This window comes from Bos taurus, chromosome 19 (genome assembly GCF_002263795.3).
Source record: "Bos taurus isolate L1 Dominette 01449 registration number 42190680 breed Hereford chromosome 19, ARS-UCD2.0, whole genome shotgun sequence".
NCBI lineage: Eukaryota > Metazoa > Chordata > Mammalia > Artiodactyla > Bovidae > Bos > Bos taurus.
This window is the reverse complement of record NC_037346.1, coordinates 28,637,852-28,663,320: the sequence shown is the minus strand read 5'-3', so window position 1 is coordinate 28,663,320 and position 25,469 is coordinate 28,637,852. Positions and strand designations below refer to the sequence as shown.

At 57.3% G+C, this 25,469-nt stretch overlaps 3 protein-coding genes across 11 annotated transcripts in view; 2 read left to right on the top strand and 1 right to left on the bottom strand.

Moving 5' to 3' along the window:
• The window catches only part of STX8 (syntaxin 8), a 208,377-nt gene extending 203,497 nt beyond the window's left edge, over positions 1-4,880 (top strand). For 6 of the 7 annotated variants that reach the window (XM_010816044.4, XM_005220387.5, XM_010816043.4 and 3 more), the window contains one exon: positions 4,706-4,880. In XM_010816044.4, coding sequence (XP_010814346.1) covers positions 4,706-4,862 — 157 coding nt within the window. In that variant the 3' untranslated portion in view covers positions 4,863-4,880. 7 annotated transcript variants of the gene reach the window in all.
• Positions 4,881-10,764: 5,884 nt separating this feature from the next.
• The window catches only part of NTN1 (netrin 1), a 205,280-nt gene continuing 190,575 nt past the window's right edge, over positions 10,765-25,469 (bottom strand). For 2 of the 3 annotated variants that reach the window (XM_024980172.2, XM_005220368.5), the window contains exon 7: positions 10,765-14,520. In XM_024980172.2, the coding sequence (XP_024835940.1) occupies positions 14,192-14,520 (329 nt within the window). In that variant the 3' untranslated portion in view covers positions 10,765-14,191. The remainder of the gene's footprint in view (positions 14,521-25,469) is intronic. The other variant, NM_001192566.1, reaches the window with a different exon arrangement.
• On the top strand, positions 14,520-25,323 carry LOC104975027 (uncharacterized). Its single transcript, XM_024980788.2, has 2 exons — positions 14,520-14,648; positions 16,173-25,323. The coding sequence occupies exon 2, from the start codon at positions 19,357-19,359 to the stop codon at positions 20,314-20,316; it is 960 nt and encodes a 319-aa protein (XP_024836556.1). The 5' UTR covers positions 14,520-14,648; positions 16,173-19,356; the 3' UTR covers positions 20,317-25,323.

Sequence of the window (25,469 nt, the reverse complement as noted above, 5' to 3'; positions counted from 1 at the left end):
TCATGTCTGTTGAGTTGATGATGCCATCCAACTGTCTCATCCTTTGTCACCCCTTCTTCTCCTGCCCTCAGTCTTTCCCAGCATCAGAGTCTTTTCCAGTGAGTCGGCTCTTCACATCAGATGGCCAAAGTTTTGGAGCTTCAGCTTCAGCATCAGTCATTCCAATGAATATTCGGGGTTGATTTCCTTTAGGGTGGATTGATTTGATCTCCTTGCAGTCCAGGGGACTCTCAAGAGTCTTCTCCAGCACCACAGTACGAAAGCATCAATTCTTCAGCGCTTAGCCTTCTTTATGGTCCAACTCTCACATCCATACATGACTACTGGAAAACCATAGCTTTGACTAGATGGACCTTTGTCAGCAAAGTGATGTCTCTGCTTTTTAATATGCTGTCTAGGTTTGTCATAGCTTGTCTTCCCAGAAGCAAGTGTCTTTTAGTTTCGTGGAAATACTTATTTATTTGTCTGTGCTGGGTCTTCATTGTGGCATGTGGGATCTAGTTCCCTCACCTGGGATTGAACCCAGGCCGCCTGCGTTGGGAGCGCAGAGTCCTAGCCACCGGACCACCAGGGAGGTCCCCATTCATTTATAGAAAGAAGAACATCTCATGCCTCTTTTGTGTGCCAGGCCCTGCTCCAGGCACTGGGGACGTGGTGGTGAACCCACAGGGCAAAGGCCCTGCCATGGATGCTCCCGTGGTGATGGTGGAGGCAAAGAGTAATTAACCGAGGACCTAAATCATAGTTTAAGAAGGTTCACTGCAGAGACAGAGGACAAGGTCCACTGCAAGTCATGAAGTGGTTCCTCAAGGCCCAGAAACTGATGCTGAGTTTTGGAAGATGAGCAGGAATTCACTAGGCCAGGGGTGCCAGGAGAGAGTGCCCTCAGGACAGCAGGGGTCCAGGCCAGGAGGCAGGGCACAGGGCCCGTGGGAAGACCCGGAGGCCAGGGTGGCCTGAGGACAGGTGCAGGGTGTGGCTTCAGGGGTCCTGGGGCAGATGGCGCAGGGTCTTCAAACACCATGAAGTGTGTGGATTTTAAGCCATTAGACAGTTTTGAGCCAGGAAGCAGCCTGATCTGATTTCCATTCCAGTTCACTCAAGGGGAAAGGATCAGGTAAAAGGAGCAGCAGGTCAGTTCCCGCAGTGACCCAAGCAGGAGATGCTGGTGACGACGGATGCCCGAGGCCGCTCCCCTTGGACTGCAGGCTTCATGCATGGAAACTCAAACCAGATGTGTGCTTTCTCCTTCCCAGCCTGTTATTGTTCTTGACTCCTCGGTCCTCATCACTTGTTCTGCTTTACCCATAACCACCCTGATTTAAAAATTCGGGGCCATTTGTGAGCCTCTCCTCTGGGCCATCGCAGCCTCGGTCCAGACCGGAGCCACAGGGGCAGCCTCTCAGGCCCATGTGGCCGCCCAGCTCCGGTTCTGGATGAGTGTTGGTGGCATGGCTTCTTCCTCAGCTACCACTCAGCCCATTTTCTCCTCTTTCCTCAAAAAATGCAGTCCTCCCCCTCATCTTCAGGATGAGCCTGGGCTTGAGAGGGCCAGAAATTGTCCTGCCACTTCCCATCGGTCTGTCTGCTTCCTCCATTTCCATTATTTTTTAAGGAAAGACGTTGTACAATATAAACCTTTTTCCCAGCCAAGAAGTAGTGGGATTCCTGCCCAAGTGGAGGCTTTGGTCAACCTGAAGATGTTTCTGGAGGGAGAAATGAATGAAAAAATGTGTTCTTCTGGTTCTGGCAAGATGAACTGAGATAATAGTCACACATATATACATACGTACACACACCCACCCACCCTTGCTACAAGCATCTTGAAATGCTAGATGAACTATTACACCACCCCCTCGAGTGTTAATGGATGGCTGCGTTTATTAATACAAGGAAGAAAGGAAATGCACAGATGAAAGAAGTGGGGAGAGAGCCAGAGCCCAGCCCCTGAGGTCATCGTCGGCCGCAGTGACAGAGCAGGGTCCGCAGATATCGTAAAAGGCCAGACAGTAAGCGCGCTGGGCTTTGCAGACCACAGACAGTGCGTCACATCTCCTGTTTCTCTTTTGACAACCCTTTCAAAGTATGAAAACCACTCTTAGCTCATGGGTTGTACAAAAACAGGCCACAAGCCAGATATGGCCCATGGGCCACAGTTTGCAGACCCCTGATGTCGAGGCTTGGGTTTTGTGAAGACGGGAGAAAAAAAAAAATCATAGATCCTCAAGAGGAGGTGTTCTCCTCTCGATTCATTGAGAAAGAAGGTGTGTTAGAAAAAGTGCACCCACTGTCACAGGGAGGTGACAGGGAAGCCTGCCGTGAACTTGCTACTCCTTCCTCAGTATTTAAAACCATGAGCATGCTGTGCTTACTTGGGTTGGTTTTAAAATTTACTCAGACTGAATTACATCGAACCCTGGGCACCTGTGGATAGAATTCAGGGAGTCCATGAGCTTGGATGGGAAAACATTCTTATCTTCACAAACCTCTGATTGAGCGTTGCCATTTCTTTTCTTCAATTAAGAAGGTAGGCAGCAAACCACAGCAGAACTAATCGTGCTTGCGATTTTGCCACTCACAGAAATCACAAATGTTTTCACACCAAAATATAGTACATGTATCATTGTCAGAGGAACCCGGTGGGCTACAGTCCATGGGGTCTCATGAGTCGGACACAACTCAGCAACTAAAACCCCCACCACCATCATTGTCTCAGAATTTTTAAGAAGTGCATTTCGATAAGCTTGTTTCAGTAAAATTGGAAATCTTAAAATCACTTCTAAATAATCACTGGGCCAAAGAAGACATTGTTGAAAATTGTTAAATGTTTAGAATTTAGAGGGAATTCCCTGGTGGTTCAGTGATTAAGACTCCGTGCTTCCACTGCAGGGGACACGGGTTTGAGCTCTGCCTGGAGAACTAAGATCCCACATGCCACACAGGGCAGCAAATAAATAAATAATAGAACTTAGAAACTAGCAACAATGAAATTATTTTATATCAAAACTTGTAGGTTTAGAATGGTACTATTTAGAGGAAAGTGGAAAATGAATTAACTTTCAAGTAAAGAAGTTCAAGGAAAAAAAAACCAACAAACTAAATCCAAAGAAAGTCTGAATTGTAGGATTAATAAAAGTAAATGGAGAAATTAATCAATGAGAAGTGATCAGCAAAGTCAAACTTGTTCTCGGAAAAGGTTCATAAAAAGGCTCATTTGTGGCAAGGTTGGGGGCGGAAAATGCACAACCAGGTGATGTGAGAAATAAAAAGGACTGAGACAGGTGTCGTGCTAAAATTATAGGAGAGTCTAATGAATAGCCTTATCTCAGTAATTTTGGATACTCAGGAAAAAATGGACAATTTCCCCCCAAAATACAATTTAACAACAGCAACTCAAGAAGAGAGCAGAATTCCCGCCGTGGGGAGCTGCCCAAGTGTGGCATGAGTGTTGAAAACGCATTGAGCAGCTATTCAGTCCTTCGTCAGTTCAACGGTTATGTGTGGAAATAAATGGCAGTGAATGAAATAATCGGAGCTCCACACAGTATGTCCATTTTGCCCAGTGGGACCTGCTACAATGATGGAGATGTCTGTCCTGTATTGTTTTTGTCCAGTAGAGTAGCCATCGGCCACATGTGGCTCTTTAGCTCCTGAAGCCAGATGTGGCCAGTGGTTATCTAGTTAATAAGATCAAGAGCATGTTAGTGGCTTCCTAGGAGACAATAAGTTGCTGAACGCTCGGAACCCTGACCTTTGCCAAAACAGCTCCTCAGCCTGCGGTGGGCAGTCCTGGTGGGCCAGACGGCCACGTGACCCCTGACTCCCGGTAGTTTGTAGAGCGTTTTCTCTGTCTCATCTCATCTGCTCCTCACTCCCCTCTCGGAGCCTCAGTGGCTCAGGGATCCTTCATTTCTCAGCGCCTGCTCTGTCACAGCCGTGCCGTGTCTCTGGCGTGCCACCACCATGCTGGCCTCCAGGGTGAAGGAAGCACCTATTGCCCACAGGAGAAGTCAGCATGGAAGGTGGTGAGGGCGTCGGGTAAATGGGCTGAGTCCTCCTGGCCCCTCGCTCTTCATCTGCTTTGAAGGAGTAGGCAGTGGTAGGTCCAGATGTGTGAACCAAGGGAGGCGGGGTGGCCTTGGCTGGACGCAGGGAGCAGACTGGCCGGGAGTACATGGTGGTCCCCAGCCAAAAAGTTGAAGTAAAACTAGAGAATATTAATATTAAAAAAAAAGTAAAGCAGAGGTCCCTCTTTCAGAATTCTTTCCAGATGAAAGACATAAGTTTCTTCAGCCCAAGAAGAAAAGGCCAAGCTGTGTGGATGGGGAGAAAATGGATTCTAGAGTCAGTATTTCTTTGTGAACTCTAAAGCCCTTTGCTTTATCACACCCTCATTAATTAGGACACAAAACATGGCCAAGTTGCACACAGAAGCCAGAGCAAGGGGGGCTGAATGGGGAGGCCCCACCTGGTCAGGAGCACGGGCACTTGGCCGGCACAATTCTTCAAGTGGCGAGATGGCAGCCCTTTGGGGTCCCTGGAGCCCCTCCCTCCTGCCTGCGAAGCCAGAGGCTGCTGACACCCCTGACACACACTGGGGCTCCCTGGAGAACCGCCCCGCTGTCTCAGAAGATACTTGATGGGAGAGGTGAGGCTCTGCTGGTGGAAAGCATTACAGGGGGTCTTGCACGCTTCTGTTTTTCAGGGATGATAATGGTGATTTTACTGCTGCTCGTGGCCATCGTGGTAGTTGCAGTCTGGCCGACCAAGTAGTGGCCTTCAAGGGGCCACCAACCAGGACACCTGCCAGAGATGGAGTAAAGCCGAGCTTCCTCTTGGTACCCAAAAGCCACTCTCAATAAATTCCCCCAAAGTTCTGACCTCGCCGTGCGTCGCTTCAGCAAAAACAAACCGGGTGGTGCCTCTGCTGAGGTATCGTGCAGGATGGCTTTTGGGGTTCTGCCTTGGTCATTGGGGTGCTAGCCCAAGGTCCCTCAGCGGTCACTGCCCCTTGGCTGCCAGTGGATTCTGGCCACCCCTTCAGTGTCCCGGGCCACCTGTGGGATGATGCTGAATTCCAACTGAATTCTTGGCAGTTTGTAACCTGGCATGTCTGGTCTGCTCTGGGCAGTCACATGCCCACATGGGAGACCAGCGAGCAGCCAAGGCCACGTGTGTCTTGGAGGGAGGAAGGAGCTGTAATGCAGGCAGGGCTCTGTGTAACTGCCCCCCTTCCCCCCCAAGCTTGCCACTCCTAGTGGTGAAGCGTCTCTGGACTCTACTTTGGGAACTACCTTTGGACCCAGAATCACATGCTTTTTTCCTCCCTTGACGTAGTAAACCACTTTTCCGAAGCTGATGCATCTCAATCGGCAGCGGAATCAAGTCTGATGAACCAGGCAGGGAGATGGGAATGATCAAGCGGGAAAGTACCACGTAGGGTTCAAAGAAAGGTACGATTCTGCAGTCAGAACAGGGCCTTTCTCTGGCTTCTAAACTGACCCTGACCTGATGCAAAGAGTCGACTCATTGGAAAAGACCCTGATGCTGGGAAAGATTGAGAGCAGGAGAAGAAGGCGGTGACAGAGAATGAGATGTTTGGATGGCATCACTGACTCAGTGGACATGAGTTTGAGAAAATTCAGGGAGATAGTGAAGGACAGAGAAGCCTGGCGTGCTGCAGTCCTGGGGGTTGCAGAGAGTCAGACACGACTTAGCAACTGAACAACAGCAAACCAGCTGTGACAACCTTGCGTGTGTATGAGTGTGCACTGCACGCATTGCACACATGTATGCATGTGTGATGATGAGGGCAGACAGATGGGCTAGACCTTGAGCGGGGTGCCAGGCCCTCAAGGGCAGTGGTGGATCGGGTGGGAAGGGGCGGAGGGCCAAGCTTCATGCCCTTCTCCTTGGCTGTCAGAAGGCAGGCTGGGCTGCCAGGCCTTGCTTTGCCATCCATGGCTCAAGGAGAAAGAATTGGGGTTGGTGATAGAAAAATTAGGGTGGTTTCCAAGCACAAAATTTCACTGGAAGAGGCCAGATCAGGTGTGTTGGAGGGGAGTTTTGAGGTGGGGGGGGGGTCTCCTGGGGATTCCCTAGAGACTACAAGACAGGCATGGGAGGGCTATGTGCCCCTGGCACAGCTTTATCTACTGGGACCCCGAGACCTGAGATGGCAGTGAGCAGGGAAGACCTGGGCCTCCATCAGTGGAGCCCTGGCTCTGCGCTTGGTCTCCTGTAAGTCACTGCAAAGGGTGGGTGACCTTCTTTCTTCCAGCTCTCCCCTCAAGGGGCTGGGTCACTTCCAGGCCACCTGGGCAGTCCCACGCCCACCTGCTGTGTGTGTGATGGTGACACACGGCACTCTCCCGGGAGGCGGTCTAGCCCTGGGCCTGGCCTGCCTGGGCCGTACCTGGACTCGGCTCCGTGTTAGCCAGGACGGTGTTGCAGTCACAACCCCCCCAAATCCCGACAACCTAGATCCGTCCCAGTGTCAGGGCCTCCCCACTGCTGCTCGTCCACGCAGGTCAGCTGGGGGCCCAGACCCAGGCCCAGGGGACAGCCCCATGGCTCTGGCAGAAGAAAGGGGACTCTGGACACCCTCGCACCAGCCGTGAAACGCTCTGCCCAGGAGGGAAGCCGTCAGCTCTGCTCACAGCTAGCTCACTGGCCTGACTGTCACCTGCTCTGCTCAGCAAGGGGACCTGGAAGTGCCCAGAAGACTGAGAGCCTGAACTGGGAAGGGACAGCCCCAGTGACCAGCACACTGCTCGTCAGCTGTGTGACCACAGGCCAGATGCTGTCTGGGCCTGCGTTTCCTCCTCTAGGCAATGGAGAGAAGACGGTCTTCTGCCTCCAGAGCTGCCATGAGGACCAGGTGAGTCAGCCCGTGTCGGCACAGAGTGCCCAGAGCGGTTCAGCATAGTCTACACCCGCTGGGCCAGGTGGTCTCCGTGTCCAGGGCTCAGGCATCCTCTCCAACCCAACCTCACTGTCATGAGGATGTGAGAGTGAGCCGGGGCACAGCAGCGGCTCTCCTGTCTGACTGGCCCCGCTGCCCACTGACCTCCTGGGCGGCAAGCCCGTGCAGACCTGGCGAGGCCCTGGAAGCCACGTTCAGAGTGGGGACCTGAGGGCGGGGAGCAGGGCAGCCGTGAGTGGGAGCCCCACTGTAGGGATCAGGACAGGGTAGCGGAGGAGAGGCCATGGAGGCGCGCTTGCGTCAAGGCCAAGACACCAGCAGAGGGGCCAGGCTGGACTGCCGGGGGCGGGAGGCGGTTTGGACCTTAAGGTGCCCTGGAGGCATTTTCCCTGTGGGCGGGGGGTGGGGCGGTTGCCAATGGATGCCCCATGGAAGAGCAAGAATCCACCCATCTTGTACTAAACCCCAAATCTGTATAAACAGCGTCTCCTTGGAGTCCCCCATTTCGGGGCTCATGGGAGGTGGCATTTAAGGCCTGTTTGACTTTCTCACCTCCTCTTGACTTGCTCAGCATGGAGCCTCAGCAACTCATAAGGCATCTTTGAGCCAGAGCCCCGGCGGCCTGGCTGAGCCACACGGGGAAGGCCTTTCCGAGCCAAGCGTGGAGCCCAGGTCCTCACACAGCGGCCTCTGTCCTCCCGGCTGAGCGCGCTCAAGGCCCGGCCCCCGCACTACTGTCATGGGACCAGTGGCTTCACTTCTCTGGACCCAGGGACGGGGTGGGCGGAAGAAGCTAGTTGGTTGAGACCATGGGATCTGTCATCCAGGCCTGGAGCAGTGCCGGGCAGGGAGGCTCCCCTGTACCCTGGCTTCCTCAGGGTGGGCTTCTCATGGGAGACACCCACCCCACTCTGAACTGAAGGGCAGCCTGAAATTGGCAAGGCATCTCAAGTGGCTGGGTGGAGCCACTTAGGCTCTGCTGCATCAGGACACACGGTGCAGTCACGTGGCCTTTTCCAGTTGGGTTTGGCCAGACCTGGTTTGCCCCCTCCCCTCCCCACGCCCCACAGAAGCATCAGGACCAGGTCCCGGGGTGGCTTAAGGGCTCTGGATGGGTGGCATGAACAGCTACAGCTCTCAGCATAGAAAGAGCGGTGAGACCCCATCACCTTGGGTGCATTTTCAATGAAAGTAACTTGATTCAAACAACAGCATAAGTATTGTTGAACTGAACTGATCATTTACTAATCATAAGCATTTAAAGGCTCTTGTTATTTAGTCGCTCAGTTGTGTCCGATTCTTTGTGACCCCATGGACTGTAGTCTGCCAGGCTCCTTTGTCCATGGAATTTTCCAGGCAAGGTGTACCATGTCAAGAAATCCGGGTACCTAGTTACAACTGGTACTTTTGTCCTGTTGAGGCCTCATGATTATCAACAACTGTAACTAAAGCTTAGTTTTCAGTAGCCCCAGGACACCTGCTCCTGGCAAAGCTCTGGACCCTCCTTCCACGGGGCTCCTGCAGGACTCCAGACCATCCTGCTTTGAGAAGTGTTGGGTTCTCTCCTGACCCGTCCTCTGAAAACTGCCGGCTGGCCTGTGGCTGGTACTCCCTGTCTCTTGGCATAGACTAGTTCAAGGTCATCTTTTATCTAGCTGGGTTTTCTAACCTAGCCCTGCTGAAGGTAAGTGCAGTTTTTCCCCCCTTCTTTTGAAAAGTGGGCCAAGGCTCCTCTTTCCTTTCATTGCTTCTTATGGCCTCAGAGTTCCTCCCAACTGCCTGCAGTAACAGAAGGCATCTGCGTCTTTGCAGACCAGACTTGCTGGCCTGGCGAGTGTCCACTTTTTTTTTTCCCCCAAACACTGACAGACTTAATTGTGGCGGGGGGTTCCCACCTGTGATCCCAGCCACTTAAATAAAAAAGTGCATAGAAAAGAAGGGATTTAGAAACTTTTGTACAATATCTGCATCCTGGGCCCCCAGGGCAAGAAAGGGGTGATTGCTGGGTGGGCTGGAGGCAGGGCCCTTGCCACCTGTACGCCCACATCCACCTTGACATGAGGGTGGGGGTGGGATGCTCTGGTCGAGTCTCCACTTTGATACAGTATTTGGGTGGATTAATTCATTGCTGTATTTCTCACATGGGCTGGCTGTCTTTCACACCTAGGTTTTCTTGGTGTATTTCTTATACATCTTTATTTAGTCTTAACATGGACAGAGCTGTGTTCAACAGAATCTGAAACTCAGGTGTGTCTCTACCGTGAGTGGGCGACCCCCGGCCACAGTGCTGTCTCTGGCCCTGGCAGGTGGAGGCGTGGGGGAGGCCTTTAGAAATGTGGGCGCCTCCTCAGCCAGACCCTGGGGAGCTCTCACCCAGCAGGGTCTGGGCTTTGGACTGAACTCTGCTGGCCCCCAAGTGCCTGATGGGAATCTCTGTTTCCTTGTTCCTCAGCATTTCAGTCTCTAAAATGGACTTTTCCAACCACCTTGGGTCAGTGCTCCACAGGGAGCCGGCTGATTTCCTGCACTGAGTTCGGCAGATGTCTTAAATCCGGCAAATGGTCCAGCTGGGTCTGACTGGCTTTGAGGGGAGCCCAAAGCCGCAGAAAAGCCTCGCTTTCCCCTTGGCCTGTCCGGCCACTTGAGACCTGTATCCTGTCTCTGCCACGGGGTGTCAGTGCTGCCCTTATGACGGGGCTTACACCAGGGACCAGCCCTGCAACCACCTGTGCTGGCTTTGACCCCTGTTCTGAGAGCACAGCTCCCATGTCCACAGCCCTTGAGGAGGCAGGACGGGCCTTATTCCTTCCTGCGTGTGTGCTAAGTTGCTTCAGACCCCATGGACTGCAGCCTTCCAGGCTCTGTCCATGGGCTTCTCCAGTCAAGAGTACTGGAGTGGGTTGCCATGCTCTTCTCCAGGGGATAGTCCCAACCCAGGGATTGAACCCGTGTCTCATATGTCTCCTGCATTGGCAGGAGGTTCTTTATCACTGGTGCACCCTGGGAAGCCCTTAGTCCTTCCTGAGCAGCAGCTCATGGCCTCCCAGCCTGATCATGCAGGGGGAAGGGCCTTCCGTGCCATACAGGGGAAGGATGAATCTGTGTCGTTGAGACTTGTCTTCAAAACAGCTGGGTGCAGAAATTACAGCTTCCTGGTGACGATCGGTTCCACTTTGCATGGCAACACAACATGTTCCTAATGACTGAATTGTTTGTTTAATAGAGAAATCGCAACCATTTGGAAGTTTAAATATAGCCTCCCAGAAACCCAGTGAGCTCAGCTCCTGGTGGTGCTGGCCCCGGCCCCATCCCTGCACCTCACGAAGCGTTAGCGACACGACGGCTTGAGAACATTCTCCAGTGTCACTGATCCTGCTGTCTTTGCCGGCGAGTCTCCCCTCTACTCACATAGAAGAAACTGGTTACACGAAGGGCAGTAACTCCACTTGCCAGTTCTGAGTCAGATGGGGAAGAGCAAAGGTAGGCTCTGGCTTACCCCCGGGGCCCCCAGTCTCCAGGATCTAACGCCTGATGACCTGAGGTGGAGCTGATGTAATAACAAAGTGCACAATAGATATAATGCACTTGAGTCGCCCTGAAACCATCCACCGTCTCCCCAGCCCGTAGAGAAACCGTCTTCCCTGAAACCGGTCCCTGGTGCCAGAAAGTTTGGGCACTGTCGCTCTAGAGCATCACGGGGCCTTGGTCTCAGGTTTGTCTTGCCGGGAGCTCTTAGACCAGAAGCCATATTCCTTAAATGGCCTGAAGACTCGCCAGCCTCTCACCCAGCAGGCTGACCACCCCTAGATCAGACCACCAATAAAGACTGGGAGACAGAGAACAGTGTACAAGAGTTTATTTAATTGATATCTGAATTTAGTTCTATCATGTGGGGCCCACGTTACAAGTTCCATCTGGGTCCATTACAACTCTAACCAAAAAAAAAAAAGAAAAAACTTAAAAAATCCACAACTTTTTCCATGTCATTAAATATATTCATATATAATAACCATAATATATTAGTATGCATTGGAAAGGAACACTGACCCAAACAATATGTCATGGTCACAACTAAACATTTACAATTCTGAGTGAACAGAACTCCAGAACGCAGGGGGGCGTGGGGAGGTGGAGCCACGTTCAGTGACACAGGGAGCAGGACTGGCTTGATTCTGACAGGGGCGAGGCCCTACAAGTACACACTTCAATACCCTTAGGGTACGACTTGGCTATGGCCATGAACCGTGGCCCAGTAACCCCATCCATGGGTTTAGTTCATCCACTCTCCAGTCTTCCTTTGAGCAGTGAGACCCAAACATTTTTCAGTTGCCTAAAGGGACCATCTCCTGACCCCAAGGGGTCTCTCCTTGATTTCAGTCTCCAGCCTGGGGTTAACCCAAGACAGGCTGTACCCATTTCCTGCGGTTACTCTGGGGGCAGCGTGCTAGGTGAGTACCAGAGACCTTGGGGCAGCTCCCAGCACCCCCAGCTTGGGCTGCGGGGGGCCCTCCCACTTTACCACCAGGACTTGCCTCTCACCTTGCTTTGCTCAGGACAGAAGCCAAGCTGCAAGTGAGTCCAGGGGGCAGCCTCCTCATCCTTCTTCCTTCCCTCCACCCCAATCCTTAGCATTACTGTGTGTCAGAAAGGCAGGGACCCCGCTGTCAGGGGCTCCAGACCCCCCAGCAGGTAAGAAAAAGGACAACTTGGAAATCTCTTAAAAAAAAAAAAAAAGACTAATCTGGTATGTTTTTCTTCAAACACCTACATATCACAACTCTGGTTAATACACTCTTCAAAATCTAGTTCCATTTTACATCCTTTCCTAACTGTACAAACCGGAACCTCAATTCCTATTTCCATTTCTACCCGGGGGGATGGGCGAGGGAAGAAGAGGGGTGTTTTCCCAAGGGGGGGGGGGCCTCCCGAATTGGTGGCTGGATTCAGAGGAGCAGTGGGCTGGGTTCTGGCTGGGTGGGGAAGGCCACCTGCCAGGACTGACCCCCCCCCCCCGAATTCCCCTCCCCCCAGGCTGACTGGTGGCCCCGACATTCCCCAGAGGCCAGGCTGCTCTGCTCTCGGGATGCTGAGCCAGAGGGCGAGACTGGCTGAATTTAAAGCAAGATGCATCGCTGCCTGGCGGGCTGCTGGCCGCAGAGGCCACCAGTGCAAGTACCCCTCACAACGGGGGCCGAGACTTGGGCCTGGAGTAGGAGCTGGCAGGGCTGCCATGCCCTCCTGGGCAAAGCAGAGAAGCCAGGCTGGTGTGGACAGAAACAGGACGACTACCCACACAGGACAGAGCCTCTCGTGGACTGTGAGCCGACAAAACACACCCAAACCACACTGGGGCAGCGGCGGTGGAGGGCCAACTGTGTGGAGAGGGCCCTACACTTCCAGCCTTGGGCTTGGAGTCAGGCAGCACAGTTACGCCTCCCCAGGCCCATTCTGTCCTGCCCCTGCCCCTGGGGGCACCTCTGGAACCCCTCCAGGGTTCCTTTCTGCCTACACCTTAGGACCAGCCACAGCCTGCCTGCCTGGAACCTGGAGTGAGTATACACCAGCCTCACGCACCGCCCTGGCTGTCACCTCTCAAGATGTGACTGTGCCCATCCCAGTCCCCAGTTCCTAACGTCTGTTCTCCAGGCCAGATGCCATCACCAGGGCCAGCATCTCGCAGGTGACTCACCCAGAAGCACCCCCCACAGCCTGCGAGGGAACCGAGGAGGGGTTACAGTGCCCGGTGAGGACCCCTGTCTCACGGGGCTGTCATGAAGATAGTGTGAGGTTACGGGGTAAAGTGCCTGGCACACAGCAGGTGCTCGGTAAATGGGGCGGTGGCGACGCAGGTGGAAGCAGAGGAAAGCCAGACCAGGAGGGCCCGAGCTTCATACTTGGTGTGACCCTTCTGAGCAGCCAAACTCCAGCAGGGAAGATGAAACCAATTTCCTGACTGAGAGGAGCCAGGCCTCGAATTCAGAGTGCCGGCTAGCGGGGTGGGGGCCCCTGGGCACAGGTCCTGTGTGAGGCCATCAGACCTGGGTTGATTTAGGGCTGCCAGCTTGGAGACGGTATCTCTCGGAAGCTTTGGAAAGGGAGCCTGACCCCTCTAGCGGGCCGACAGGAGGGGGTAAGGTGCCACCCAGGCCGTACCAGGATGGTGGCGGGAAGCCTCCTCTGTCCACTCCTTGGGGAGCCAGGAGCGAGGGCCCAGCAGGAAGTGGTCAAGGCTTCCCTGGTACCTGGGCCCTAATGGTTCCATCCCTGCCAGCCGCGACTCGGGCACTCCCACGCCTCCCTGAGCCAGCAGAGCAGATCCCCACTCCAGCCAGCCCACTCCCACCCCCCAACCCCGCCAGGCCCAACTGCCTTAGCAGCCTGCCTTCCAGGCCCTTCCCAGCTGTTGACACTGCTGAGGGGCCTTGTGGGAGCTGACGTCATTACACAAATAGTGTCGCTGCCGAAGCCCAGCCATGCCCCCTCCCCCCGCCCCCTGGAAAATGTCATAAAGGGGCTGCTTCCAACTTTCCAGAAAGGAAACTCTCTGGGAGGTTTTGCGTTGGCAATGCCTCCTTCCATCAGGCAGCTCCGGCGTGAGCAGTGACCGACCACCCGGCGTGGGCTTCTCAGGCGTGTCCCTAGTCCAGAAGCCTGGCCAAGCACACACCCACCCACCCCCCGCACCCCCAACCCGACCAGGGCAGGACCAGGACGGGGCTTCACTGCTCTGGCTGCACAGACTGTAACCCCTCCCCACCCCCCACCACCAGGAGGATGGCGGGGGCAGGTGGAGACCACAGAAGGCACGGGGAAGGCTGGCTGGACAGGCCACTTCCGCCTCCCCAGGTGCCCCCAGGCCGCTGCAGACAGGAGCCCGAGTTGTCACAGCTAGGGTTCCTATGGCAATCCCCCAGGAAGGGTCAGGGGAACCAGACGGGGTTTTCTGTTTGGGGCTGCGGGCCCGGGGGTTCACAGTTCTCCTCCTCACGTGCCCTTCTCTACCCATCGCTGCTGCCCACCTGCGCCGGCCCCGGCCGCCCTCCCGCCCCAGGGAAACGCATCTCTGCTCTGGAGGGAGCCCGTGAGGTAGCTAAGTCTCGGTCCTCAATTCTCCGGGGCCTGGCCGCCCAGGGGGCTGGGGGCGGGGCCGCCGAGGGCCCCGGCCCCACCCCCACCCTCCCCCCAGCTGGGAAGCCCCCGAGGGCCAAGTCCACGCCGCGGTGGCCGCCCCCGCGCCCAGCCCGCCGGCGCGCTGCTGCCTCCGCGCTAGGCCTTCTTGCACTTGCCCTTCTTCTCGCGCTGCTGGAACTTGCGCAGCCGCCGCGCCCATGTGTCCCGCCACTGGATCACCAGGCTGCTCTTGTCCGCCACGATGCCGCTCTGGTCGGGTGAGTCCTCCGCGTTGCCGAGCAGCAGGTACTTCTTGAGGGGCTTGATTTTCGGGCACTTGCAGGCGATGTCCCGCGAGCGGATCCACAGGTTCTGGTCACCCCGGCGGATGCGGCTGGTGCCCTGCTTGTACACGGAGATGATGTTCACCGTGAACTTCCACCAGTCCCCGGCTTTGTCTGCCTTCAGGATGTGGATCTGGACGGCTGCAAGGAAGCACAGGCAGGGCATGGGCCTCGGCTGCCGCCTGGGCCCCCTGGCTCCTGCCGCCAAGAGGCCCCGGGATGGGGCGGCCTGTTTGATGGAGAAGGAATAGGAGATCCAGTGTTGGGAGGTGACTGCAGCAGGAGCCCCACTGGGGGAATGGGTGTGGAGGCAAAGCTGACCCTAGAATCCTGCCTGCTGATACGTCGGCCAAGGCCACTGCTCGGATAAGTCTTACTTCCTGCCTGTGTTGAAGGTGCCACCCAGCCCTGTCTTTGGGGACAATCCCCCTCAGAGTCCAGGAAGACACTATAGGAACTGACCACACCCCATGAATTCTGGGCAGAATCCAGCTGTTTGGGCAGGTGCCCTCCATGAGCACAGTGCTGGCCACTGGGGTGGACCAAAGCGGGCAGTACCTCCTGGGCATTTCCAGAGACCCCACCACCTAACATCAAGCCTCATGACACCCCCAGACAAACACCTTGCTCTTGATCTAATCTCAGACTGGGGTCTCAGTGCCCAGGGGCCATGCACCCTGAACAGCCCTCCAAGGCGGCCACAGCACCTTTTCTGAAGTCCAGGGTCCTTGTACTATCCCCTCCCATCCCTGCCAGGCCTCCGTGTCCTCTGGACCCTCCCCAAGCCCCCAGGCCATTCCCTTCCCTTTCAGTTCTCTGCTACTGTTTCCCTGAGTATGGGGGCTCTCTAGCTAGGGCAGGCATCAGAATCCCCTGGACGGCTTGTCACACACACATCACTGGCCTCGCCCCGATTTCCGATTCACCAGCTGTGGAGTGGGGCCCAGGAAGGCACACTTCTGACTAACTCCCAGATGGTGCTGATCCAAGGAACACACTTTAAGAATCAATGCCCTAGTGAATGTCAACAGATGCTATTTCTGCAGGATATAAGGTATATTATAAGAGAAAAACATTTTTAAAGGGTGGGGGATGGATTTTGTTCAAACCACTAGGTGAAATAGTGGGTTAAAGTCAAAAAGTTTTCTTACTGAGGGACTTTTCAGAGCCTTTAATCTACAAATTATGTGCACCTGCACAGCTGTGGGCTTCCCAAACAACTCTGACTGCAGGGCCCTTTGGGTGGTTATCTCAAGTCACCAGAGCCCCACAGGGCCTAGCTGAGGAACATTCTGGGTGCACGGGACACATACCATTCCAGGGGCTAAGTGCAGAAGTCTACACTGGACTAATGTCCAGCCAAAGGAAACTTGCACTCCTCCTCCATCCCCATGGTCAGAACCCGGCACCCTCCCCTCCACCCCTGGTCAGGCTGAAGCTTCTCCTAGCAGCTGTGCAGACCTGAACCCTGCTGAGAAAGGGGCTTGTCTCTACAGGTGAAGACACCGAGACAAGGTGGGCTCAGTGGCTCCAGGAGCCACGCAGACGTGCACCCAAGGGAAGGCCGAGCAGTCTCACCTGCCCTCTTAGCTCCGGGTGCTGGGCCCACTCACCCATGCTGGCCAGCCTCTCTCAAGGTCTCAGGGGGCTACTCCCTGGGCCCTGCCCACACCCCTTCTGTGCCCACGCTTGGCCGAGGACGATGGGAAGAGGCACGGATGGCCAGGCCCTCCATCGAATCCCACCCTTCTGGGGCGAAGCAAGTGGCGGATTTTCCCATATTTTCATTTCAGCTGTTCCTGGGCATCCTGAACTTTGCACTCCAGTCTGAGGGCTCCAAAGAATGGCTGCCATGGCAACCGTTTCCATGTTTTCGTCACCAAGGGACTCAACACTCAGTGTGAACTCGGAGGAGGGGGTGGGGAGCCCTCCAGCCTGGAGCAGTGGCTGGGCTCTGTGTGTTTGACTGTGCAGACAGAGGTCACCGTGGCAACTGAGTGCCCCTCAGCTAAGCAAAGGAGGGGAGCCGCCCCCAGCATCCCCAGGAGCCCCAGCTTCCTCCTCTCAGGACTGAGCTGAATGCAGAATGAGCTTCCCCCAGGGTGCAGCTGCTGCCTGTGTGGGACCTCAGACTCCCGGTCCAGTTGCAGTGTCCCGCCCTGCAGCCAGGGTGGGCTGAGGTAGCCCAACAAGGATGCTGCCGGAGGCACCCCAAAGAAGGTGGCTTTGCCTATCTACTGGTGTTACGAGCTGAACTGGGTATCGCTCCCTGCCGGTAAATTAATACACAAGTCCTGACCCCCAGTAACTCAGAACGTGGCAGTGTTTGGAGATAAGGTCTTTAAGAGGTAGTTAAGAGGAAGTTCGAAGGGTGGGCCCCAACCCAATCTGACTGGTGTCCTCATAAGATGAGGACACAGAGACGCACTGAGGGAAGACCACATGAAGACAGAACAAGATGACGACTGCCTCCAAGCCAAGGAGAGAGCCTTGGGGGTAACCACTCCTGACAACCCCTTGATCCAGTACTTCCAACCTGCAAGGCTGGGAGAAAGCAAATTCTTGTTTGAGCCCCTCAGTGGTACTTTGTTCTGGCAGCGCCGGCAAACTCATAACCATTGGAATCAGAGACTCAGGATCCGGGGCCTCAGCTCAGGGCCAGGTGGGAGGGGAGGGCTGTGAGGCCAGAGAGCCGGCTGGACAAGGTCAGGCCCTGGGCTGGCCCTCCAAGCCCCCGGGGCCCAACATTCCCTGGACCTGCAGGGATGTGGCCCTTCCCAGCAGGAGGCCTGGAGACCCCTGCCCCACCTTCCCTGGTCTGCACCCACCCTCTCTCTGGGGCAGCCTGCTTCCCCAGCCTGGAGGAAGCCTGCCAAACACGGAGGATGCAGCCTGGAGGGGGACCTGGTGGTGGACACAGGTCGATGGGGACGAAGCGCTGGCCCTCATCCTCCTCCCAGCCCAGCAGCACCCTGGCAGCGGGTGGGATGGGCCGGGGGCAGGGCAGGGGCGGGTGGTGGTAGATTCATGTGATTATGCTGGAAAGAGTCCACATTTCCGCTGCCCTTGGCAACGCCTCCGCATATTACACAGCCCACCAAGTATGAGCTGCACACGCAGTGCACAGGCCAAGTCCCCGTGGTGCACACACGGCTGAAAATACTCAAAATACACATTGAAACAGTGACCTCAGGCAGACCAACTCGGCCCCCTCGGGGAGCGTGCGGGGCTCAAGACAGCGCGGGGCCGCCACCAGCTCTGATGCCCTGCTGGCTGGGGGCCAGGAACAACCGGCATCTCCTGGGGGCCCACGGCACTGCCCAATTGGGGGTGGAGGTGGGGTTGCAGTGGCCAGGGGCAGCTTCTTGCCCACCCTAGCCGCACAGAAAAAACTAGACTTGGAAAAGCCCTGATGCTGGGAAAGATTGAAGGCAGGAGGAGAAGGGGACAATAGAAAATGAGATGGTTGGATGGCATCACTGATTCAATGGACATGAGTTTGAGTAAATTCCAGGAGTTGGTGATGGACAGGGAAGCCTGGCGTGCTGCATTCCATGGGGTCACAAAGAGTCAGACACAACTGTATGAGTGAACTGACTGAGGCGCACGGTCTCCAAGGCTGTGTCCTTTACACCCACCCAACGCTAACTCCAGGCTAACTAGCCTCAGCCCCTGGGACGTCTAAGCTCCACAATCCGTGTGCCGATGTCCTAAACTGGCCAGAACAAGGAGCTTCGGGGAGGATCCCCCACCCCTTATTCAGAAAGGAGGCAGATGAGACGACCCTCAGAAAGGCAGATGGTGAGATCAGACTGGGGTGATAAGAGGCTTGCCGAGACCCTCCCCCCGCACGCCCCCAAAGAAAGAGGGAGGGTCCCGGCACTGAGCTGGGGGTGGGGGGCAGGACTCTAAAGCACTGACTAAGGGAGTGGCTAAGGCAGACTGGCTGGAACAGGAGCCTGCCCCACTTGCTGGTGTCTGCCCACTCCCAGGCTGGGCTACGGTGCAGGTGAGCTTCACAGGTCCCACAGTTCTGCTCCTGTGCAGTCAGTCAGCAGGCAGGTGTAGGGAGGAACCCCCGAGGAGACGCAGGTGAGGCTGGCTCCAAAAGGTACCCCCCACCACCACGGAAGTGGGGACCTGCAGGATAGAGCAAGCAGGGGAAGAGTGGGGCCCTGAGCAAGTAGAATCGGCCTCCAGGTCCCAGGGGCCGGGCTGCACCTGGTCTTCTGGCCTCCAAGTCCCCAGGGCCCCAGAGCTCTGCTGGTGCGGCAGCAGGCAGGCTGGAACAGGGCCCCCTCAGCAACTCCGGGGCTCACGGGAGGGCCTTGTGCTCCAGGAGCCGACCCCAGCCACCAGGGCAGGGCTTAAGAGGGCCGATCTCCCCTGCTGGCCCGTGAGTCTGCCATCCGGCTACCGGGCACATGGCTCTCCGTCCCTCGGTAGAGGCCTGCCCCTGGCCCTCAAGGGCGGGCTGGGGCTCTGAGAGGGAGAGCAGGGCAGTAAGCACCAGCCCAGGGAGGCAGGGGTCAGCATCGGGCTGGTCTGAGCCATGAGGCCTCGGGCTAGGAGGCAGGCCAGGGGCCTTGCCCATGCCCATTCCTGGCTCAGCCCGAGGCCCCGACATGTCCTTGCATAGGCGCAGACCTCTGGCTCTCCTACCCCGGGGCCTCCACGTCCTGGTGGAGGGTCCTGGTGCTGGGAAAGTGGGAAGCTGGCCAGGGTGAGCTGAAAAGTGGAGCTTGGGGTCCCACCTCGAGCTCAAGCTCAGATTCCTCCAAAGGGAACCATGCACCCCAAGGCAGCCCCTGGTTCCTTCAAAGCCTCACTCCGTCCCCAGCTCCTGCCCTGACCCCAGAGACCAAGGATGGGTCAGCTCCGGACCGTCTGAGGACTGGGCACTGCCAGCACCTTGGACAGTCAGTAGCAGGAGGCAGCACTGGGCTGACTGCCGCCCCCCACTCGCAGGTCTGGGGGATGCCTGGCTGGGGTCAAAGCTCCCAGCCAGGCCAGGTTCTAGGACCCAGCATGGCCACTGGGTCAGCGACAAGCACAGTTGGTGCACGTTCATCTGCCGGCCCAGCCAAGGTGGACGACCTGCTGGTGGGGCCTGGGGCTGTGGCTCTGGGGAGGGGGGCAGGCCTTTCTCCTCCTCTCCCCACCAGCTTGGGACACCTCTGCACCGAGGCTTCCTGCCTCCTGGAGGTCTCCTCGATTTATGGGCTGCTCAGATGGGGTCCCCAGGGGCTTCCCAGCAGCTGCCCCTCCCAAGGAGGCTTGGGTGGTCAGCCCTGGCCTTCCCCACCCCAGCGTGCCCTCCTGATGGGCCAGGCCAGCCCGAGACCCATCTGCCTCCAAGACGGCAGCCAGGACAAAGCAGGGAAGGACACCGGCCCCGCAGAAGCCATTAAAACCACGCGGCCCCATAAATCTCCCGGTATGGAAAGCGTGTCAGGAGCTGCAGCTGCTCTCATAAAGCACAGCTCTGACCACATGTTTCCCAGCAGCAGCACCACCACCCCCCCACCCCACCCTGTGAAGGTCAGAAGCAGCCAAGCACGGCCAGCCTTGTTCTCGGGGATGCTAACCTGCAGCAGGGGCGGGTGGGCGGAAGGGGTGTGGATGGGGTGTCACAGCAGCCCCCCAGTTTGCATCCCATTAGGTGGAGGGCTGGAGGTGCGCTGTGGTCAGAAAAACCCCGGGGGCTGCCACCTCCTGCCACACCCACCAAGGCCCCACCTCAGACCTGGAATAAAATGGGGACCCCCCAACTTGGGGTTAGGGAAGGTTCCATCCTTCCCTCCCTCAGCAGAAGTTACGGTGCACCCCTCTCTCAGACCAACACAGAGGTGGCCTCAGTTTCACCTGCCGGGTCCCGGTGTTTTTAGGCTCTGTTCTTGGGAAGCGAGAGGGGTGAGGGGGCCTGGGATGAGCTGATTGCCCAGGGCTCCCTGGAGGAGGGGACATCAGGAGATCTGGGTTCAGAAGACCAGACTCTGGGGATGCTAGGGGCCCTGTTACCCAGGGGGATGGCCTGGCACACCCAGCCCTCAGGCGAGACGAGCTCAAGAGACTGGCCACCCTCTTCTGCAAGAGGCTCAGGCAGGACAGTGGACCCAGGACTGGCCCTGCCCGAGCAGGGCACTCTTATCACGGAGACTGGTCTCTCCTGCAATCAGCCTAAGGGAGAAAGTACCTCCCCCCACCAAGGCTGCCCCCCTCCCCATCAGAAGGAACTGTAACAGCCCAGCCCACTCCTGATCCAATGTACCCCACCCGCCCATCACAGCATCGCCACAGCTGTCAGAATGTGATCCTGGAGGATGGCAGAGCCCCGCCCCCTGCCCCCCAGGGCCTCAGACAGCCTCAGGAGATGCCCCACCACCCACACCTACCCCCCAGGTTGACTGCAGCAAACCAACCCACCCACCACACACAGGGCAACAGTGGGGATGCTGCCTGCCTCCCATCATCACTGGGGCTCCAGCCTCTGGGGGAAGAGGCAGGCATGAGAGTTGGTCCCCACGCGCCAGGGCTCACATCCCGGCTGCAAATACCTACCTGCTTCTCAGAGGGGCCTACCTAAGAGCCCCCCACCCACAGTCCTGCTCGCAAACCCCACTAGGCTGCCACCTGGCCACACCCAGGACACTGCAGAGAGCCCTGTCCTGGAGGACGGGCGACCAGCAGGGACTTGGGTCCCTTGTCACCCTGTGAACACCACACTCACTCAGCTCCTAAAAATCAAACCACCCTCAAAGGATGGAACCTGCTTCTCCCAGGACACCCAGAGAAAGGGCCATGTTGCCCGAAACAGGGACCAAAGCAGATCCTGACCAGAGCTCTGCCAGGGGAGGAGCCCATTCTGGGGGTGACCCTTAGGAACCTTTGAGAAACTATTCTGTTTTTAAGGCCTCGGCTGCCTCCCCACGGGTAACCCAGGCTGCTCAAAGGGTGTGTACCCCCTGGGTGCGCCCCCTCCCATCGCAGCCTGGGCCAAGCTGGTAAAGCAGCAGGTGGGGGTAGACCCCGGGAACAGCAATGGTGCTGGGGTCCTCGTGCTAAGGCTCTGACCCCAGGGAAGGGGGGTGTCAAGACTCACGAGATCCATCCCCCTGGGGAGAGGTGCCCATCCCACCCCTGCCCGGGGATGGGGAGGGACATGCTCTGTGATCCTGGAGACGGGTCTCTGAGGAGCCGGAGAAGACAGGTGCTGCCTGCCTGTAGGGAGCCAGCTGGTGTCCCCAGGCGCCTTGGACAGATCACCTTTCCCCACCCCCACCGACCCTCGGTCTCATCTGGGAAATGGGAAGAAACATCTTTCACTGGGTGCCCTCCCCTACCCACACCTCCTTCCTAAAAACAGGACGTTCAGAGGAAAGGAAGCGCCAGGCCTCAGCACCCACAGCTGTGGGGGCGGCAGAGGTGGGCGCCTAGGCTCTGGGCCCTGTCCGTGGGGATGGGAGTCGCTGTAGCGGGCAGGGCTGTGCCCACTCCTGCCCCCACAGCGCATGGCAGGAGGCCCCGGTCAGTGCAGCGCCCTGCGGGCTCAAGGGCTTCTGCCGAGCTGTCACTGGGGCCTGCTGCCCGCCCAGCCCAACCCAGTGGTCACCCGCATTCTGCGACCTCAGGCTGACTCATGCCGACCCAGCTCCACATCTGGCCTCCATATGGGGCTGGCACTCCAAGGGGGGAGGTCACATCTGGCTGGGGAAATCGGAGGATCCCCAGGGGGCCAGTGACCCACGCCCCCGGGGAAGGGTCAGTGAGCCTCTGAAACTCCATGCCACGTGCTGCTGGCTGGGCTGCGTCTGACTCTCTGAGCTGGGGACAGTACTGGGGCAGGTGGGGAGGACTGCCCAGCCATCACCACCAGCTGCCATCCGGACCTGGCTAACCACCCTCAGCGGGACAGCCCCCAGGGTGCTCCTCTAACGTCTGTACCCCCGCTCCAAGCCCTGAAGTCACAGTCTGCTGCAGACACAGGAGCCTGGCCCCCAGAACAGGGTTGATAACCTGCCCCGTGTTCGGCCCTTGAAGGGATTGACCCTGATCAGGAACAGCCACTGACCCCAAGGTCGAAATGAGGAAGGGCAGGGGGTGTGAAGAGGGGCAGAGGCCATCATTTGCCAAGAGGCCCCGTGTCCCTCATGAGGCCTCCCCATCACCCCACACATCTCATCCCTGGCCTGAGCATCGAGACGAGAGCCGGCAGGCACCCCCTCTAATCTACACCAACTCCATGGGCTTCTGCAGTCCCTCCACCGCCAGCATCGTCTCCACTGCCAGCTCAGTCTCCTCCCTCCTCCCTCATGGAGCTGCCCATGACCTCCCTCCGCCGCACAGCCAAGCCCACCACTGAGTAGTCATAACCACCCTGCCTCTGCTAGAATCACCGACATTCTCGCCCATCATCTTGGCTCCATCATCTCCAACAGCCCCCCCACCGTGGTGACAATCACCCAAGCACCATGGTGACCACTCCTGCTGTTCCCCCATGGAGACTCCTTTCTGGCTTATCAGGAGTGAGAGAGTCAGGGGTCCCATGGGGGGGAACCAGCCCTTGACCCTCAAGTAGGGGCAGCACCCATTCTGTTGCCAAAGGCTCAGCATCCTGGCATGGGAGGGGCGTGCAGGCAGGGCACATAAAGATCTCAGGCCTCAGGGGCCCCAGTCTTGGGCACGCTCCTTATCTTGCTGAGTCTCAGCATCCCATAAGGCCTTCCCTTCCTAGGTGTTTTTGAGGACTCACCCAGGGTGAGAATGAAGACTGTGAGATGCCCATCCGGGGCCTGCAGAGGAGGAACAGTCACTGGCCTGACAAGGCCTCATCTCTGGGGTTTCTGCCGCCCCAGGAGAGACAAGGTATCAATACTTGGGGGAGGAAGGGTCCACTCAGGTCCCCAGGCTCTCCTCTGCCAGGGGCCCATAAGACTGCACATGTGTGCACACACACGCACACACACACAGCCTCACAAACCCAGTTCCTCCCCACAAATGCCAACAGGACTTCCGCTTCGAGCTGTTATCCTCAGAAATCATCCTTGAGGGATGGCGGGAGGAAGGCGCGAGACCAATCATCTCATGAAAAGCATTCTGATTTTTCCATCCGCTGGTGCCAAAATGTCTTTCAACAAAGGGGGTGACTAATAGACATTTCTGGGAACGAATCATTTTTCCAAGAACTGGCAAAAGTGAGATGATCTCACCTTTCAGAATATGGGCTGTCTGTCCTCTCCCCCCACCTCTGAATCCCAGGGAAGCAGAGGTGGGTGGCAGCCCTCTGTGTGCCAGTGTGAGTGGGGCTGGCTCTCTGGTGGCCTCCGAGTGGCTTCTGCACACAGACGTGAACCCTCACCAGCCTCCCTGCCTCCCTGGCCTCCGCCCCTGTACCCCTATGTGCCCTCTCCTCCCATCTCCCCAGCCTGCTCCTGTCTCTGTGCTCAGACACTTTGCTCCCTCTGCCTGGGAGCCTTGCTTTGCCCAGTGAGCACCAATTACCTGGGCTGCCTCCTCCAGGAAGCCCTCCCTCCACACCCTCTCTGGAGGATGGGCCAGGCCCCACTTACACCCACTATAGGCTAGACCCTGGCCAAGGAGTCTATGATCTAGACTGGATTGGGAGGGTGGTGTGACAGGGGCAGGCTGGCCCCCCTTCCACGTGAATCAGGGGGTAGAAGCCAAGGGGTGTCTTAGCCTGAAGTCATTGTCAAGAGGTGGCCTTTCCCGCCAGCCCCCACCGTAAATGCCCTGGGAACAGTGTCATCTGGCCATCCTGTCTCCACAGACCGAGGTTCTGGAACCCGGGCTTCTAGGTAAATGAGCCACAGAGCCAGTGACTCCAGAAGGGATGGACACGTTCTGCCCATGTGGGAGCCGCTGAGTGAATGCGGGCTTCATGGGGAATGCTCGTGGGTGCATACAGGCACACATCTCCGCACATACACACACTCACTGGGAGCGTTCTACACAAAAGAAGGGCCCCTCTCGGCTAGGTTTTCCTGAGAAGTTGACAGGAAATGCTACCACACTCGAAAATAATAAAAACCCCCATCTTTGTGCACAACTGCCCCACCCTGAGCCTGCCCACGGGTGCCTTCTCAGCATTTGCAAGGTGAGCCGATTCCCCTAGAGGGCAACAGAGGACTGAGGTGGCCCCGGGACGGGGTGGGGGGGCCAGCGATGACAGCGGCGCCATGAACCCCTCCCTGCTCCTTGGAGATGGCAACAGGGCCACCCTCCTGCCACACCTGGAAGGCCAGCGCATCCCTTCATCGACCTCCACTGGACAGACCAGGAAACTGAGGCCCAGCCTGGTCCAAAGTCACACAGCGAACGTGGAGTCTTCTTCAGGTTCTGTGGCAGTGGCCCTTCCCTACCTACAGATGGGAATGGAACTGCCATCCTTCTGGTCCTGGGGTCTCTCCAGACCAGAAAGGCATGGGGCTTGGCCCTCACGCCTCCCCAACCCCAATTCCTACCTGCTTCGTGTGGCACCCACCCTCACCTGCTGGGTCCTCTCTCACCAGGAACACAGGCAGGACCAGCAGACCCCAACCAGCCCAAGCCACTGCTCCAGCCCCCTTCCCCACGGCCTCCTGCCCACTGGCCACCGCCCGGGTCAGCAGAGACCCAGATCCAGGTGGGTTGGTGGAGACCCAGATCCGGGTGTCCCGGCTGCACAATGTCAAGAATCTCCTGAGCTGGCCTCAGAGGAGGAAGGGGGCCTGGGGCCTGCCCTTCACTGACTTCCACCCCACGCACCCTGCTGAGGTTCTAATTAGCAGCTTCTGGAACATCCAAGTGCCCTAGCTGGAAAGCTGGAAAGTAGAGGAAATGCGTTTCCTAATTGGCTCCCTGCAGAGGTGTCAGTCAGAGACGGGGTGGGGATTATGCAGCCCCCTCCCCATCCTCCTGGGCCCACCTGCACCCCCGCCCCACCCCAGGCCAGCCAACTCCCCTTGCCCCCTCCTCCTGCTCACCTGACCCAGGTCTGCGGGTGTGGAAGGGACCCCTCCTCCAGGGGCCCGGCCAGGGGCCAGGCGTGCAGAGCCCAGAGGGAGACCTGGCCTGCCTCAGAGCAAGGCCCG

Bases quoted from the DNA above. Each gene is read 5' to 3' on its own strand.
- LOC104975027 (XM_024980788.2), top strand. From the start codon at position 19,357: ATGCCTGGCTGGGGTCAAAGCTCCCAGCCAGGCCAGGTTCTAGGACCC.